Source organism: Phocoena sinus, chromosome 15 (assembly GCF_008692025.1).
Source record: "Phocoena sinus isolate mPhoSin1 chromosome 15, mPhoSin1.pri, whole genome shotgun sequence".
Taxonomy (NCBI): domain Eukaryota; kingdom Metazoa; phylum Chordata; class Mammalia; order Artiodactyla; family Phocoenidae; genus Phocoena; species Phocoena sinus.
This window is the reverse complement of record NC_045777.1, coordinates 60036864-60054833: the sequence shown is the minus strand read 5'-3', so window position 1 is coordinate 60054833 and position 17970 is coordinate 60036864. Positions and strand designations below refer to the sequence as shown.

Here is a 17970-nt window from a genome sequence, read left to right as displayed (position 1 = left end):
CTTCAGTGTAGTCCCATGCTAGGCAGCCTTCTAACATACAGGCCGGTGGCCCCCGTCCTGGCATTCGTGCCCTGTGTCATCCCTTTCCCTGAGGGTGGGTGGGCCCTACTGACTCACTTCTAACCAACAGATGAAGGCAGAAGCGATGGGAAACCAGTTCCGAGGTTATAAAAGACCGTGACTTCCATCTTGCTGGTCTCTCTCATGTTTTCCTGGCTCGCTCACTGCAGTGAAGCAAGTGGCTATGATGAACCAGGGTGGTGAGAGACGGCCTCCAGCCAACAGCCCGGGAGGAACTAAGGCCCTCAGTCTTAGAGCCCCTGAGAAACTGAGTCCTGCCAACAAGCACACGGGCGAGTATGGAAACAGACCCTTCCCCCATCAGGCCTGAGATGTCTGTGGCCCGGACTCAGAGAAAGAACCAACTAAACTACATGGATTCCTGAAACCATAAGATCGTAAATGTCGCTATTTCAAAACGTTGTTTCTGCCTCTACGTTTTGGGACAATTTGTTATGCAAAAACAGACAACTAGCACAGTCCCTAAACAAGTATAATGATGAGTTTTGTTCACTGTTTCTGTGTTACCCCTTCATGAATCGGTGGCATACTGCCCAATCTGTCCCAGTGATGCTACGGGAACCAAAATAAGGGGACCTAAAACTTTGATCCTGTGATAAAAGAGAGAAGTACTTCCCACACATCAGCCCGTCACAAGGCACCGTCGTGATGTTTGCCACATTTGTGTACTACCTGCACTACTGTTTATTAATGATATTTTTTAAATCAACTCACCTCTTTTAGTTATAAAATTTACTCAAAAGGAAATCACTCTAGCAAATAGAAAACCAACTACACTTGCTATATAGAGAAGGCAAACTGAATCCAATGAAACCAAAACTCTATTAAATTCTAGGTGCCAGTGGTTCTCAATACCATCTGCGTTAGAATCACCCAAGGCAACGAGGGGGGTGCGCCGACCCCACTGCAGAGATTCTCCTTCTGCTGAGCTGGGGTCTAGATACCCGAGAATAGATACTCGTAGCTTATGGGCTCTGGCGAGGGCCTGGATGCCATCATCTCAGCTCAGCTCACGTGAGTGTCTCCTCCACCACAATGCTGACCAGGAGGGCCCAGGGAACAGTCCATTCTCTGCATCACTGGTGCCCAGGTCAGCCCCCGACACATGGAGGATGCTACTGTGTATGCAGTGAATAAATAAACGAGGTATCATCCTGGATCCTGAGGATGGGCAAGATCGGACCGCTGTCCAGGGGTAGAAGTGATATTCCTGATGGGAGCCCGGGTCAGAAGGGGCAAGCCTCCTCCAGCCAGCCCTCGCTCTTCCATCAACAGTTTCCCCAGTTAGGACAACACAAATTCTCTCTGTGACTGATGGATAATTTCATACTCAAATTGGAAATGCTTAAACTGAGACATCACGAAAATCGGGGTGGGAGACATATGATAGTTCCCTGAACATGACAGCATATAAAAAATGAAAACAGCAATGTTGATCATCTCATGACATATAAATCCATGGTCCCTTGTAGGTGTAGGGAACTGGCATAGAATGTTTTGCTTCAGTCAAATTCATCAAGTATTTTTTTTTAATAAATTTATTTATTTTTGGCTGTGTTGGGTCTTCATTGCTGCACGCAGGCTTTCTCTAGTTGTGGCTAGCGGGGGCTACTCTTTGTTGCGGTACACGGGCATCTCATTGTGGTGGCTTCTCTTGTTGTGGAGCACGGGCTCTAGACGTGTGGGCTTCAGTAGCTTTGGCACGCAGGCTCAGTAGTTGTGGCTCGCGGGCTCTAGAGCACAGGCTCAGCAGTTGTGGCGCACGGGCTTAGTTGCTCCGTGGCATGAGGGACCTTCCCAGACCAGGGCTCGAACCCGTGTCCCCTGCACTAGCAGGCGGATTCTTAACCACTGCACCACCAGGGAAGCCCCATCAAGTATTTTCTGAGCATCCATAGTCAGGATGCTATGGTGGGAAGTGAGAACTAATATTCATTCATTCATGCCACAAATATTTAATACTCTTTACCAGGTACTGGGGACACAGTCAAGTATACAACAGACAAAGGGAGACAGCAAATCAACAGCTCTATGCGAAGCAGTGATAAATGCCATGAAGAAAAATAAAGCAGGGGCTGGAGGTGCTATTTTATTCAAGGTTATGATAAGCTGATATTTGGCCCCTACTTTGGGTGATTTAGAGGTATTATCTCATTTAATTCAAACCTCATACAAGTCTCTCTTGTGGGCATCACTGCATTTAGGGATGGGGACATGAAGACTCAAAAAGTTAAGGCCTACCAGCTCCACGCTTACTAGTCCTAAGGACTTGGGGACATTATCTATCTTACTTGTGCCTTAGTTTCCTTATCTCTAAAATGGAATCAGTAATATCTACCTCATGGGCTTGCTACTACATGTAAAACACTTGGGGAAAGATTTGGTATATAAAAGGTGCTCAAAAGATTTGGTATATAAAACGTCTGGGAGCAGCTTCCTGTTGAAGGTAGGAGTGTAAATGTCACTCCCACTTTTAAGGACTTCATTATCTGATGGAGAAGCCAAAGGATACACCCATGAAACTAGTGGATGACAATATCCATGAACGCATCATATTGATTTACAGCACCAGTCCCCCTGATAGGCCCATCTTCCCAACCAAGTTCTACTCATCCTTCAAAACCCGAGTCAAACCTTTCCTCTCTGAAGCCTTCCAGGACAATCCCAGCAGTTAATTCACCCAACACTGTGCCACCATTACACCTGATTGTACATAATTCTCTTATTTGTTTGTTACTTCAGTTACAAATACGTATCAAGAGCCTGCCCTCTGCCAGACCCTCCTCATACTCCACTGCAATTACGTGGTAACATGTCTCTGTGTGTCTTCCACTGGATAACAAACTTCTGTCCAGTGGCAGAAAAAAATCAACTGTGTCTAAGTCAACAGAACAAATTCATTAATAAGTAAACAAAGGACAACATAAGAAAAGTAGACAAAATGGGTGGTCCAGAGTGGGGGAAAGGATTACAGGAATTCAGAAGAAGTTAAAAATAAAAACAACTCAGTACTGACCAGGCCACTGAGGGATTTAGAATGAGCTAGATTTTGAAGGGTGGGGAAGATCTGTAAGGGTGGGAAGAAAGGAGAAGGTAACACGTACCCAAACTCTTAGAGTAAGGATCTCTGGGAGAGGGACACTTGTATTTTATATTCTCTTCAGTTGTATAGTACTTAATTTCTTTCAAAAATAGATTCTTATATTATTTGTGTAATTTAATAAAAAAAAAATTTAAAGCATGTCTTCTGAAAGACAGAAGGCAGAGAAGCAAGGCAATGCAAGTAGAAGGGCATAGGCAAAGGTGAGGGGCAGGACTCCGTGGCCCAAGAGCGAGAGGCAAGGACAAGGCCAGAGTCAGGTCCTGCTGTAGCACCTGCCAGATTCTTTCTAAAACAAGGCTAATACTATATATAAAATAGATAAACAACAAGGACCTACTACACAGCACAGGGAACTCTACTCAATACCCTGTAATAACCTACAATGGAAAAGAACCTGAAAAAGAATATATACAACTGAATCACACTGCTGTACACCTGAAACTAACACAACACTGTAAATCAACTCTACTTCAATAGAATAAAAAAGGCCAAAAAAAGATCTGCATGTACGGAGGCACTGGGAGCCACAGCTGGCTGTGAGTCTCACTGTAACAGGGGAAGGAGGTGATTCTCATTGGAGACACATGCTCTCATGCTGGCAAAGGCCATGACACCCTGGGACGAAAAAAAAAAATCTGAGTGGACACAAGGTTTTTCTGACTTTATCAAAAGCCTTGTCAAAGTCAGATCTCAAACGCGTGGCTGGCAACATCCATCACATCTCAAAACACGGCCACCCACTTCGGTGTGGATAAGGCCCAGAGGTTTTGTGTATCTGGGAGAACACAGCTTGAACCCTGGTCAGCAAAATCCTTTTCCTCAGAAACAAGAGCAGAAGCTCTGCAGACCCCACAGGCAATTCCAAGATGGTACCCGTCCCTCAGGAAGAGGTCATTTTCAAAAGAACAGGCAGCCAGGGGTTTGGCTTGGTTTCCCAGAAAAGACGACAACAACAGTTCTAGGCACAATCGGCTCTGGATCCCACAAACCAGCTGACCAGGGAATCAACCTCCATGACACATACAGTAAAAACAGCATTTATTTCCACGGGAAGATTACATAAATCCACTTCAAGGAGATTGGGAACGCTTCCAGAACAAACTGTAAGATCCCTCTGATGCCCAGATGCCACTCTCCACTTTGGCAGCCCCAAGTTAATGATGGACCAGGAGAGAAAAAAGAAGAGATGGGCCTTTTTTTAAAAAAAATATTATAAAAAATAGGAAGAAATCTTTAAAAAAAATATGTGAGTCACATGCAATTGGTGGGGGAGGAGGACTAATCAGATGGGAACTCTGTTATCCTGGAGAAAGATATTTATTAAGAAATAAGCACATAGAATATATTTAGAGGGTTTATACAAGTATAATCACGTGGCTATTACGTATCCTTGGAAATACAGTGTGTGTTAATTTAGCAGAAATAGAATCAATTAAATTAGGATTTAGATGGACATGTCTTAGTCAGTAGGATTGACAAGGCACAGTGGAGACAGGATGGAAGAGGCTGGAGAGTCTACATTTTGAGGATGACAAAAATGACATGAGTCAAGGACAGCACCACAGTCTGACAGCACGGGACAGAGGTCCAAGCCCAGGCCACATGGCTGCTTGACCCTCAAGAACAGCTTTTCCAGGCCAACAACATAAGATTGAGACACCTACATGCCAATAAAATACACAGAGGTTAGGAGCCAAGCAACCCGAAGTCTTGAGGTTGAACCCGCAGCAGCGGTGAGGGTAGAGTCTGGGAGCAGCTTCCATAGAAGGCAGAGAGTGAGATCAGGGCTACCATATTAAATAAAGAAGAGTACGCCTTGTTTGCCCCTATAATAGGTGGGTGTGGGTCATGAGCTCAGGATTTCAATTCATCCGACTCCGAGTTCCTGGGTCAGGTGAAAACAAAAGAAGAAAGAGCAAGCTGCTGTCAGGAAGGACGCGGTGGTTAAAGAAGGGGAGCACAGGGCCTGGGAGCCCCGAGAGCTCCCTGACTGTCGCTGCCTGTCATTTTTCCTGCTGGTGGGGCCGTGAGCAGCGAACTTAAGCCGAGTGATCACATGGCCACGTGAGCAAGCAGGCAAAAAGGGGGGCAAGAGTTGCTTTGTAAACCTGGCTTCTATCTCTTCAGGGTCGGTGGCAGGAAAGGTCTCTGAGTTACCTGTCTCCGCGCCAAGTCACAATGCAGTCAAACCAGAGAGACGCCAAGTCAGGCAAAACATATTCTGCTCTTGACCTTCTCAGGGGCGGAGCCCATGTCCTCCACAACCCTGCAGCATGCCCCACACTCTGTGTAAAAACAGCCTCACAAAACACGAGTGACGGACAGGCAGCAAATGCCTCCCTGAACCCACAGCTGAAGTCATTAGGGTGCCCGATGTGCACACGTCTTGATGACTCTGTACCTTTCCAGTGCTTCCTACTTGCATCAGTAAGGGATCAGCCTTGTGGCAAAGCTTGCACGCGCCGCATTTGTCAATTGACACAAAACTCTGATCTTACTGGAAATGTAATTTCAAAGTTCCACACCCGTAAGCCTTGGGTAGCCAGGCTCTGTCTACCCAAATGCTAAACTGTAGCCCCTCAGGGCTCCCCAAAGGAACCCAACTACCCACAGCCATGAGTGAACCAGGCATAAACCAGGGGCAAGACCTGGGCACATGGAGGCAGACAGAGCTGTGAGTCCAGCATTAATGCCAAGGGGTGTGTGATCAGGTGGGCAATTTGCCCATTGACAGAAAAGGGTGACTGGACTCAAAGAGGGGCTTTAATTCTCTGGCACTGAGCTGTTTAAAGTGGGTTCTGCAAGCATCTTTCTGGATGATTTCGTAACAAAAACTAATATTTCTGACTTAAGCCTCTATGTGAGACATATTTTTAGCAGCCTCTCTTAAATGGCACTTTTAAAAATAATCTCCTTCAAGACGGTAGACGATTAGAACACGGATGTCCAAGTGCCGAATTAAAAAGCCTCTTATAATTTGGAATGTGCTGTTGAGAGCTGCTGTGGGACCGCAGACAATTTGGTGCTTGATCATTAGACATTCGGCAAGTGCCACCAGCTGAAAAATATATTTCTTTTAAGCTCTGGACTTAAATAGCATCAGCCCTCAAATGAGATCCCTCCCTCGGAAGGTTTTAAAGATACCAAGAAAGTCCCAGGAAGCATTTTATTTCAAAGTAGACCTTATTACAAAACTTGAGACGAGCTTTGTCCATCTGTCTCACCCCTGAGATTTAAATTCCTCGTCTTTCTCTCCCACCAGCTCAGTCATTTCAATAACGGAGGGAAGGTGGCCCATGGAAACACCATGCAGCTTGCAGCGATTAACGGGATTAACGGGAAGTCTCTGGCATCCAGCAGTCTCCAGGACAGCACCTTTCTGGATGATCAGATACTGTGGTTAACAGTGTTTCCATAGATACTGCAGGTGCGTGGCCCGACTCAGACAGCAACTGCTCCCTGAGTGACTGTGTGCCAGCCTCCGAGAAGAGGAAAATAAACACAGCCCCTGTCACAGGGTGGCTATCTAGCCACAGATTAAAAAAAGAAAATTCAACACAAAGTGGTAATACAGAGTGACAGATGCTGGGGCACGAAGTGCCACTGAAACAGATTAAGGGCCAGGCAGGAGCTCAGGAGGGATGCAAGCAAGAAGGGAGAGTCTGCAAAGACTTTCGTGGAAGCCGATTCTACTGTAAGCCACTTCAGGGAGCCTGAAACGGAAAGGATTTGCAGTTTTTCAAGGCAATTGCAACAAACAGCATCGTCATCATGCCACAGAGCAATGTAAATGTCTATGAAACTAGAGACAATGGGAAGGGAAGGGGGAGGGGAGAGACAGAGCCTGAGACAGTGGCAGAGAGAGACTCAGAACTGGGGAGAGACAGAGGCAGAGAAACCAACACGCACACAGGAGGTGAAAGAGAGAGACAGGGAAAGACAGGCAGAGGCAGGGAAAGAAAGGAGCAGAGAGTGAGAAACAAAGAGGAGCAGGGAGAGAGAGACACAAAGAGACAGGAGAAGAAACAAAGAGATTAAAAAACAGACAGCAAAAGAGAGCACAGAGAATCCAAGAGAACCGCACAGTCCGCTGTCTGGGAGCCAGTGTGGAGGAGGCCCAAAGTGCCTGGGGTTCAGATGACTGAGACCCTGGCCAGCTGGGGAGTCAGCAGAAGGCCAGTGGGACCCAAGACTGAACGCCTGGCCGGCCACTCACCCCGTGTAGAGCGGGTGCAGGCCCAGTGCGCCCCACAGCCAGGCAACGCCACCTCCTCCCCTCCGGGCCCTGTGAAGCCCAGGCCAGGGCGGGTTCACGGGACAACCCGCGCTGCCGGGACCTCCCTGCAGCTGGCGTGTGGGGTAACGAACATGATACATAACTTGGCCCTAACTTTCCTAAATGCATCCCTTGAAAAATATCTTAGAAAAGATGGTCCCTGGGGAAATAATGCCTACAAAGCATGCCGGAACTCCCCTTCATGGACGGCCATGAGGCAACCTGGCAGAAAGTGCTACAGCAAAGAAGCCTACTGACCATCCTTTTTCAAGATGATTTATCACAGCACCCCCTCCTTCTTTATATGCACCACCTGCCCGCACCCTATGAATTATTATTCTACTCTTCCGAAACTCTGCTTTCTCCAGATTCCAAATTTCCAAAGAGCCCGTCTGATATCAAGATTAAGTGATCAGTAAGAAAAAAAAAAAAAACCCAACCAACTTTGATGTACAAAGCGAGAGGGGGAGACAAGGAAGGGGGAGATGCAGTCAGGGAGTGGAATGCACAAGAGCTTCTCCAAAGAGGGATCTGAATCTTTAAAATCCCCGGGAGGGTTGTGCTTGGAGCACAACAGACACTAAATTTTGCTTGAAATGAAAAAGGAAAGAACACAGAAGAGTAAACAGCATGGTGTTGAAGAATGAGATGGTCCTGGATCTGCAATCTGGTGCAACTGCGGAGCTGTGTGCCTCACGGTGAGTCCTGAGACCTCTCTGTGCCTCGGTCTGCTAAGCTGAAAAATGGACCTTATTAGGTCCATTATATACTATACAGGGTTGTTCTGAGGGGAAAGGATAAAAATGCACACCAATGCCAAGCACATAGTACATGGCCCTCACCAAACAGACAAGGGAGGGGACAGGTGAGAGACTGGTGACAGGAGGACAAACCAACAGGGCTGGTGCTTTGAATCAGGGAAGCGATTCTACAGACCTCAAGCCACACCAGGCAGGGCATCTTTTCTGCTTAAGTGGAGGTGACCCACTTAAACAGTACTTAAGACAAAGAAATAGAGACCCACAGAAGGGGCAGGAAAGAGAGGAATCCAACTTCAATTACATAAAGTGAGACCAAGTTTGCTTCCCCTGTGGGAACAAACTTGCACTTAATGAGTTGTTTTGCCTTCAGCTTTCCCTGTGCTGTGACTGTAATTGACCTCTACATCCCGTCATCTTACAAGGTTCTATTTCTCTGTCTCCATTTATTATTCAAAATAGGAGCTGTTCTCCCAGAGAACTTTCAGGGCTGTAATCAAATCCTGCTAAAAGGTAAAAACAAAAACAAAAAACTACAGCATTCATTCACATGTTATACTGGGGGCAGGGGGTGTATAATGAGGAGAGAGTCCTAAAAATACTTACATTCAAAAAAAGAAAAGGAAAAAATTCAACCCTTAATCCTTAAAATAAGAATTTAACCCTTCTCCTTAAAATAAGTGACTTCTTACAAGTCTATAATGTCATGAAAAGATAACACTGAGAAGAAACTGTGTCCCTGCACCTATCTTTTAAAAAATTTATTATTTGGTGCATGGAGTCATCCTCTGCTCTATGAAAATGAAGTTCTCACTTAGCAAACATTTACGGAGCACCTACGATGTGCCAGGCAGGGTGCTGGGCACTGGGGACTCAGAGATGAAAACGGGGCCCCTACCACGTGCCCAACACCAAGCACCTTTACCGGCAGCATCTCGTGGAGCCGCCCAAGCGGCTAGTGCCACGTTACTCTCCACTTGATGGAAGAGGAAACCGGGGTTTCCGAATAAGGCAGACCCGGTCCTGACCGTGAGGCCCTCAAATACTCTGGCGGCCTGGGAGGAAGTCTAGTCCGGGGTCAGCAGAGAGTGGGAACGAAGGGATAGGGCAGCCTCCCACAAGAGAGGCCTCTCACGGGCTCCAGAATTGAAGCTGAGTTTGCGGCTGCCTCCCTCCTCTGCCCCATCTGTCTGGCTCTGGGCAGATGACTGGAGTGGGCCTGAGGCAGTAACAACAAGGTCAAGATGTCCCCCTGGGGCCAATGCCCAAGTAGCCAGCTCTTCCCAACAGCCTTCAGGACCGCTTTACTCCCTCCTCACTTCTGGCCATCACAACCTGCCCGCAGGAAAGGATCTGATGATGGTTCGAGCTGCCTCTGGGTAAAGGGATGTCACTGCCTTGAAGGGCAATCAGACTGGAAGCAAGAGGGAGCCTGGCAGGAGGAGAGAAGATGGGCTTTCATGTCAGAGGGGCCCAGGGAAAATCTGGACTCCACCACTTACTACCTGTGACATTCCCTCATTCACTCATTCATTCACTCAATAAGTCAACTTATATTTATTGAGCACCTACTATGTGAATCAATGGGATTCAAAGGGAGCAGAAAGAGACATGAAACTTGCCCTCAAGGAGGGGCACCTCATGGAGAGACTGATTAGTGAGAGATAAATGTAAAATCACAGCAAGAGAAGAAGGGAGAGATACATATAAACACCACATTCAACATGGAAAATCTGACCTGGTCAGGTTTCCTGAGGAGACGATGAGTAGATACTGAGGGGTGAGTTACCTGAGGCCAGAGCCTTATTCCAGGCAGAGGGGACAGCAGGAGGAAGCCTTATTCCAGGCAGAGGGGACAGCAGAAGAAAGCCGATGGGCTGGGGGCCCAGCACCGCGGTGGAATATAATGAGAAGCCCAGCGGGGCCCTGAACCCTTCTGCATCTCAACTGCCATGTTTATTAAAGAGGATGCTAATCCCACTCGACTCACAGGCTTGTCTTCAAAATCAAATGAGAGAATGAAGGTGAAGACCTGTGTGTGTCTGACAAACCGTCGGAACTCTGACAACCGGGAGTTCCTGACGGACGCTGGCGCTCAGGAAGGGTTTTCCTGCAACAGATGGAGGAGGATGGAAGAAGATGCTAGTCCTCCCAGCGTCCCGAAAGCTTGCAAGACGAGATCTCTGGGTCTACACCCAGCCAAGTGTAGCCCCATGAGCTGCCAGACAACCTTCTATTCTAAATGTGGATTTCACAAGGATGTTATTGACAGCTCTGGTGTAAAAATAAACATGGGAAACAACTCAATATCCATCAATGGGGGCCTGGTTAGATAAACCTTGGTATTATCAGTTCAAAGGAATATAATGCAGCTCTTTAAAAGAAGGATGCAGGCCTACACGTGAAGTACAATAAAATGATGTCTAAAGTACATAGATAGGTGAGAGGAAAGTAATATAGAGAACAGGGGATAGAGCCGCTACTGGTTGTTAAACGTGTAGGTGTGTGCGCACAGCTTACTCAAGCAGTGCTCAACTCTGTAAAGAGAAACCCAGGACGGATCACTGTTATCGCCTCTGGGCAGGACAATAAAGGGCCCGGGATAGGAAGGAGATTTATTTTTCACTGAACATACCCTTTTATACTTCTTGGCTGTTTAGCATGGATGGGTGTAACAAGGTTTGTCAAGAGCCCAAATTTTGACAATTTTCAATCGTTTAAAAAAAAAAATTCAGTCTTTCACAGCAGACAGATCTAGATCTGTCACTCCTCACCATGACTCAAAAAAACCATTAAAAAAATTATGAGACAAGAAGAAATTTGAACACCGATATTCATTGGTATAGACGAATTATTGATAATGGAGGCCTGACCATGATATTCTATTTGTTTTCTTCATTTTTACAGCTACACACTGAAAAGTCTACAGATGAAACTGCCTGGTATTTGATTCAAACCAATCTGGAGGGGAAAAGCAGGCACTGGTAACTTGAAATAAGATTGACCATGACTGACGACAGCTCATTTGAACAATGGTTACGTGAGTGCATCACACATCCGCCTACCTTCAGGTGTTTAACATTTGACATCATAAGAAAGTTTTAAAGCAAAGAAGAAGCTATTATAAATGTGACAAAAGGACAAGATGCTCTCAGCAATATGATTTGCAGTAGCAAAATACTGGAAACAACCTAAATGTTTATGAACACAACCAGATTTAAAATATTGTAGTATTTCATTCAACAGAGAATTAAAGAATCAAGAAAGTGAACAAACTAGGTCAGCAGCTCTCAACCAGGGGTGATTCTGTCCCCCAGGGGATATTTTGACAATGTCTGGAGACATCTTTGGTTGCCATGACTGGGTGGGGTGCTACTGGCCTCTAGTGAGTAGGAATCAGGGATGCTGTTAAACAGCCTACAACGCGCAGGACAGCCACCCCACAAAGAATTAAATGGCTCAGAGTATCAAGAGTGCTGCAGTTTAAAATCCTCTATTAGATCTATGTGGGATGGTCCTCAAACCATAATACTAAATAAACATAAACACACATGCACACAAGGCAAACAGATATGTACAAGTATACCGTGTAGGTAAAAGTTACACAAAACCGAAACTATTTATTTCTATGGAAATTTATCCATGTAGTAACTATAAAAACAGGGAGGAGAAGGCTATATGCCAATTTCAGAATATCGATTATGGTTACAGGGCATGAAATGGTGCCAAGGGGACTTTGACAGATTTTGTAGCATTTAAATTACTTTACCCCCTCCCACCCAAAGGAAAGCAAATGTGGTAAAGGCTAATGCACGTAAAATCTAGATGGTGGGTACCTGGATGCTCCCTCTTTTAGTCTCTGTATTTTTCCATACCCTTGACATTGAACAAACGTAACAGCACGGCTGTGAGCAGCAGAGGCTGGGTGGACCGACAGACGGTGTGGGCAGAATGGCAAGGCCAGGGCCTTGCCGGGTGGGAACACTCACCGGCCCCCGAAGGTCGATGAGCTCCTGCCTCATCTGGGACACGAGGGCTTCCTTGGCCACCAGGGCCCGGTGCAGGCGCTCATTGAACTCGATCAGCTCCCCGTGCATCTCTGCCACCTGCAACACACAAGCACCATGTAGTGAGGCTCGGAGGGCAGACCCTCCCCACGATTCCAAGTCCATCACTTGTCAGCAAGGCATCAGGAGGTTGTCAGGCTGGAAACAGTAACACTGCTTATACTTACGGATTAGCTACGCAATCCACTCAGAAGCTGAATACGTTTCTGACTTGGTTGATTTTAACATTATGGACTCAACGGTCCCCAGTTTATGGTCACAATATGATTGTATCATGTCATTTTTGGACCTTAGGCTTTTGTTCTTAATAAATGAATAATTTTCTGGCAAAGGCTTTCTTTCTCATTCGAGTTGTGCCTGTTAAGAATTTCCCCGCTAATGGTACAAGTAGAATGACCGACCATTTCTGTTCATCAGGGCCTTGGTTCTGAAAACCAAGAAAACAGAACCAGAGCCTTGTTGAGGATGGTGACGGTGAGGGTGACAGACACACCTGCAGCAGCACAGCTGCCCTATGGTCACTGCTCGTCCTATGCCAGGAAAATACTTGAGGAAGATATTATTGCTCCTACCTCACAGAAAGAGGAAAAATGTCAGAGGTGTTTAAGGAGCCGGGCCACAGTCACATAGCTAATAAAGGGCTGACTCGGCAGCCCTGGCTCTTGACCACTGGGCCACACTCCACAATCCTGCCGCTCCACCGTTTAGCCCATTCAGGCCTGCCAAGAGCCTGCGAATTTATCCACATTTCAATACACTTGGCTGATCCCAAATAAATAAAAATGAAGGGTGCGATAAGATAGCCCATGACTGATGTACAGAATCAATAACAGATCTTTCAAGCTGTAACTTACAAACAGAACAAAGATATCCCATATGGTCAAAACATACAGTAATTTCTCTGATTACAAGAGTGATCTTACTGGGGCTTAAAATCAAATTCAACTGTAATTTATTTAAATGTTTTAGAGAAATGTGAGAATGTAATCTTGCCATGCTCATCAGGAACCCTGAAGGAAGGATCTGGCAAGCATCTTACAGAGAAGCCCCCCAGAATGCAGAGGTCAGGCAGACCCCCACTAGCCCCTGTCCCTCTGCCCTTCTCAGAAGATCATCCCTCCTATACCCCAGACTTCAGCCAGGTACTTACTACATTCTATATAACACATAAATAGTATCAGACCGTTTATAATAAGTATTCTATGTGAAATATAAAACATACTGTCAGAATAAAGAAAGGATGTAAGGAGAAGCTCTGTGGGAAAAAAAAGAGTAACCTGAATCTTGATGCTTCAGGAGGAATAAAGGGAAGCCCTCCTTTTTATTTTTATTTTTTGGATATGTTATATAAAGGGTAAAAGGCATAGGAGGAAATAAATGAAGATACGAACATTAGTCAAGGGGTATTTTTCTTTCCATTCTTTCTACTTTTCTTTACTTTTTAGTTTCCTAATAATTTATCAGAGAGAACAACCACTTAGCCTCTTTAAAAGAATTAAAATTTTTCACCTGAAAGGGGAGCCAGGTGTAATCAATGTGAAATTTATCAGGTTCCCAACCATAATTCTGATGCATCCATTAATTTGCTCTGTGAATCTCCACTCAGATGTCATCCCCTCTCTGTCCCTCAGATGCTCACCTTTTTCAAACCAGTGTGAAATGCAAAGTGAAAATGGCATAAAAGACACTGCAATAGCCATGCAATTAACAAACGGAGAATAAGTCACTGAGTCTTTTAACGACTTTTTTTGTCATACAGACCTGAAGTTAATATTCCCCGGTTGCCTTACTCCTTTTGTATAAAAAAAGCTTAAGATGATCTTCTGGCCTTTCACAAACAAATACAACATCACTAATAATGACTGTTCGACTCCTCCGCACAGAAATCACATAAACCCTCCACGAGCTTCCTCAGGGCTGAGAATCCATTTACCACACAGCAAGCAGGAAACATACACAACTGCCAATATCACTGCTAAGTACCTGCTAATATGCCCCCACAGAATGCAAGCTTTAAATAAGGGCCACTGTCATTTCTAAAGCAAGGCAGGGTGTTGCTTTGTTTTTGTTTTGTTTTGTTTTGTTTGGCAGTGGAAACCAGAGTGTTAAAACAATTTTCCATAAGTGCATAAAACACTGACACATCCCCGCTTCAAGCGGTGTTTATCATGAGCTGTCAAAACGCTGGTTCTCTTTTGCAGCCAGAGAGTAACTTGACCACATCAGACAAAGCTTTGATTTCACTAGGGAATGGCTGGGGGGGGGGGGGGGGGGGGGAAATCTTATGGAACTGAGGAGACAAAATTTGATGAAATAATTTCCTGCAGTCATTAAAATGGCAATGCTCATTGTTACTAGGCAAAGCTCTGAAACCCTGAATTTCTCCATTACATATCCCCACAAACACTTACTGATATAAACAGCTTTCATCTTACATAAACCATACTGAGCTTACTATTCCTCAAACAACTCTTTCCAAACTCTAGTATAACTAGAAATGAATTCGAGACTCAGAGAGAGCCTCAGAAGAGAAATGTGAGATCACAAATGGTTCCCATTATCATCAAAATAAAAGGCACAACCACTGCCTACCAGAATTTCTATGAGGCTCTGAGGGCATTTACAGGTTTCACCTGACCGTCCTTCGTTATTCTCAATAGCTGCAGGGAATAAGATAGAGACAGGGGCCCTCCAATCCTTTCTCCACCAAGCAGCAAGAGTGATCTTCCCAAAGCAACAGCTGATGTTGTCACCTGCTGTTTAAAAACCTTCAATGCTTCTAACTGCCCTAAGGATAAAAATCCACCCTCCCAGGTCCGCCCGGCCTCTTTCCCTAACACCATCTCCTGCCCCTCTCCTCCCAACAACTCTCCATAATGTCATTCAGCCCCACGGGTCTTCTACGTTCCATAAACATGCTGAGCTCTAGGAGGTCATCCTGTGGACAAAGGGGAGAAGGACACAACCAGCAGAGAAAACAGCAGGTGCAAAGGCCCAGAGGTTGGCAGGGAGGTAGCTGAGAGAGACAGTTAAGGGCTCAGACTCCAGTGCAAGACTGGTCTTGGCTGGATTACCTAACAGTGTGCTCCTGTACGAGTCACTTAACCTCTGCGAGCCTGAGGCCTGTCACCTACAAAATGGGGATTAAAAACCACACTCACCAGGACATGGCAGCAACCTAAGTGTCCATCGACAGATGAATGGATAAAGAAGATGTGGCACGTATACACAATGGAGTATTACTCAGCCATAAAAAGGAACAAAATTGAGTTATTTGCAGTGAGGTGGACGGACCTAGAGTCTGTCATACAGAGTGAAGTAAGTCAGAAAGAGAAAAACAAATACCGTATGTTAACACATATATATGGAATCTAAAAAAAAAAAAAAGGTTCTGATGAACCTAGGGGCAGGATAGGAATAAAGACACAGACATAGAGAATGGACTTGAGGACATGGGGTGGGAGGGGGAAGCTGGGATGAAGTGAGAGAGTGGCATGGACTTATATACACTACCAAATGTAAAATAGAGAACTAGTGGGAAGCAGCCGCATAGCACAGGGAGATCAGCTGGGTGCTTTGTGACCACCTAGAGGGGTGGGATAGGGAGGGTGGGAGGGAGACGCAAGAGGGAGGGGATATGGGGATATATGTATACGTATAGCTGATTCACTTTGTTATACAGCAGAAACTAACACAACATTGTAAACAATTATACTCCAATAAAGATGTTAAAAACAAAACAAAACAAAAAACAAACAAAAGTGCTCACTTCACGGGGCCGCCGTGTGGATGAAATGAGCTGCCGCCCTTAGCAGGCTTGGCACCATGTCTGCACGTGGTAAATGCTCAGTGAATGAAAGCTCATTTTACACGGTGGGTGATCACGTGAAAGGGACATGAAAGAGGAGGAGGAGGAGAGGCAGGTCTCCGGAAGCCACATGGAAAAGGGCCACATGTTCCATAACAAGTGGCTCAGACAGCTCACCATCTCCAAAGCAGGAATGTCACCAAGAGAATTGCTAACCGTCCGCCAGGCACTGTTCTCGGTGCTGGGGTGCAGAAAAGTCATGGGGTTCACATCCTAGAGGTCAGACAAACTGGACTAGAGCTCAGAGAGAGAGGAGGACTTGGAAGATGGGGGATCGGGAAAGGCCTCGCCCAGAGACAAGACTCAGGAGTCACTTCTCGAATCGGCCTTGACACGTGCCAGGCAGCCTCCTGTGGCCGATCCATGCCCTAAATCACAGCCGGGCACTCACTGTGTTCTGGCACCATCAACACTCAGGGCCACTTTAGAAGTCTGTCGTGTTTCTTACTACTCTCAGCAGTTGTATTTCCTCGAAAACTAATCTGAAGGCGGTTAAGGAGGTGCCATTTGACAACACTAATGACGGTGACAAAGTCAGAGGGAAATGCCAGGTGGAGATACACTGACCACAGCTGATGTAGCTTCCAAAAGAGCCCAACATGGGCCAAAGCACTGGGAACCGAGCCCCGATTCTCTGAAAGGCCCAAGGGAACACGTGGATGGCAGCAGGTACGGTTCCCAAGTTATATCTGGCAGGTGCACAGCTCATGAGCTAATAAGGTGTGAATGCTTGTCAGTCAACATTTGGGTTTTGTCGTTTAGGCTGGAAAGAAGACGGTAGAAAGACTAAAGAAGTTTAAGTCACTAGGCTGTTTGGCAACATCTGTCAAACTTCTGAAATCACTCACCTGTGGCTTAGCAAACCCCTGCTGTGGAGTAGCCTGTGCCTCTATTTGCACATGTGCTCAAGCAGAAGTTTAGCTCCAAATGGCTGGAACCCACCTAAATGCCCAACCACAGGGAACTGGTGCAATCTGTCAGGTTCCACTGCTCTCTCCCACTGCCTGCCACTTGGCAGACATCACTAGTCAATCACCGCCACCTTCCTCAAGAAGATACCCAGTCAGCCCTAACCAACTGATCAGTGTGTTGGCCTACGCGATGACACCTATTTAGTATCCCTGGCATAAAGGGTCATCATTGACGGAGAAAGGCGTCATCAAGGTGACATTTGAGTTGGGGATTGTAAGATGATGCCTTTGGAGCTTCAAGAGACTGAGCAATCCCTTCCAGCTGAAGCATCAGGGAAGATGATCTCCAAAAATAATGTGTCTGTGAAAAAGCTTTTAAGTCTGTGAAAATCCCAGGAATTATCATAATTACCTGCCAAATCATGAAAAGATTATAAATTTAAAAAAAAGCCTCTGGCACTTCCTTTTATATCAGAATGTTCTATCTAATCACATTCAAGTAAGTTTTGCTTCACCCCTCCTTTGGCTACCATACCAAATTAGACACTTCCTGATTTATTAGACCAAGACACCCCCAAATTTTAACAGCAACTGAGACTCTTTTGGTCACATACTCAAACTCTCTGAGAATGTTCACTTGATGCCTCAGAATCTACCTCAGTTTTATAAAACACACAAACTGTTTGTAGGTCCCAGTGACACTGGCCGTGGGCAGGGATCTAGAACCTCCCTCTGTGGTGAAGACACTGCACCCGCCTAGGTAAAGACAAAGCCCTAGCCCCAGTGCCCACTTGCCTTAACATACTTTTGAACACCAACTATTATATCCATCAGCTCATGTGACCCTCGTCACCCTCCTGTAAGGTGGGCAGGGTCTCCTATGGATGGGGCCTCGAGGCTCAGAGA

General features: G+C 45.8%; 1 protein-coding gene across 9 annotated transcripts in view; it reads right to left on the bottom strand.

The window, feature by feature from the left end:
- The window catches only part of SNX29 (sorting nexin 29), a 550106-nt gene that overhangs the window by 193601 nt on the left and 338535 nt on the right, over positions 1-17970 (bottom strand). For 8 of the 9 annotated variants that reach the window (XR_004345666.1, XR_004345669.1, XR_004345667.1 and 5 more), the window contains one exon: positions 12208-12324. Coding sequence is in view for 5 of the 9 variants with exons in the window: in XM_032604205.1 (XP_032460096.1) it covers positions 12208-12324 (117 nt within the window). In the remaining 4 variants the exon portion in view is untranslated. Of the gene's footprint in view, positions 1-12207; positions 12325-17970 lie in introns of those variants that run through there. The other variant, XR_004345668.1, reaches the window with a different exon arrangement.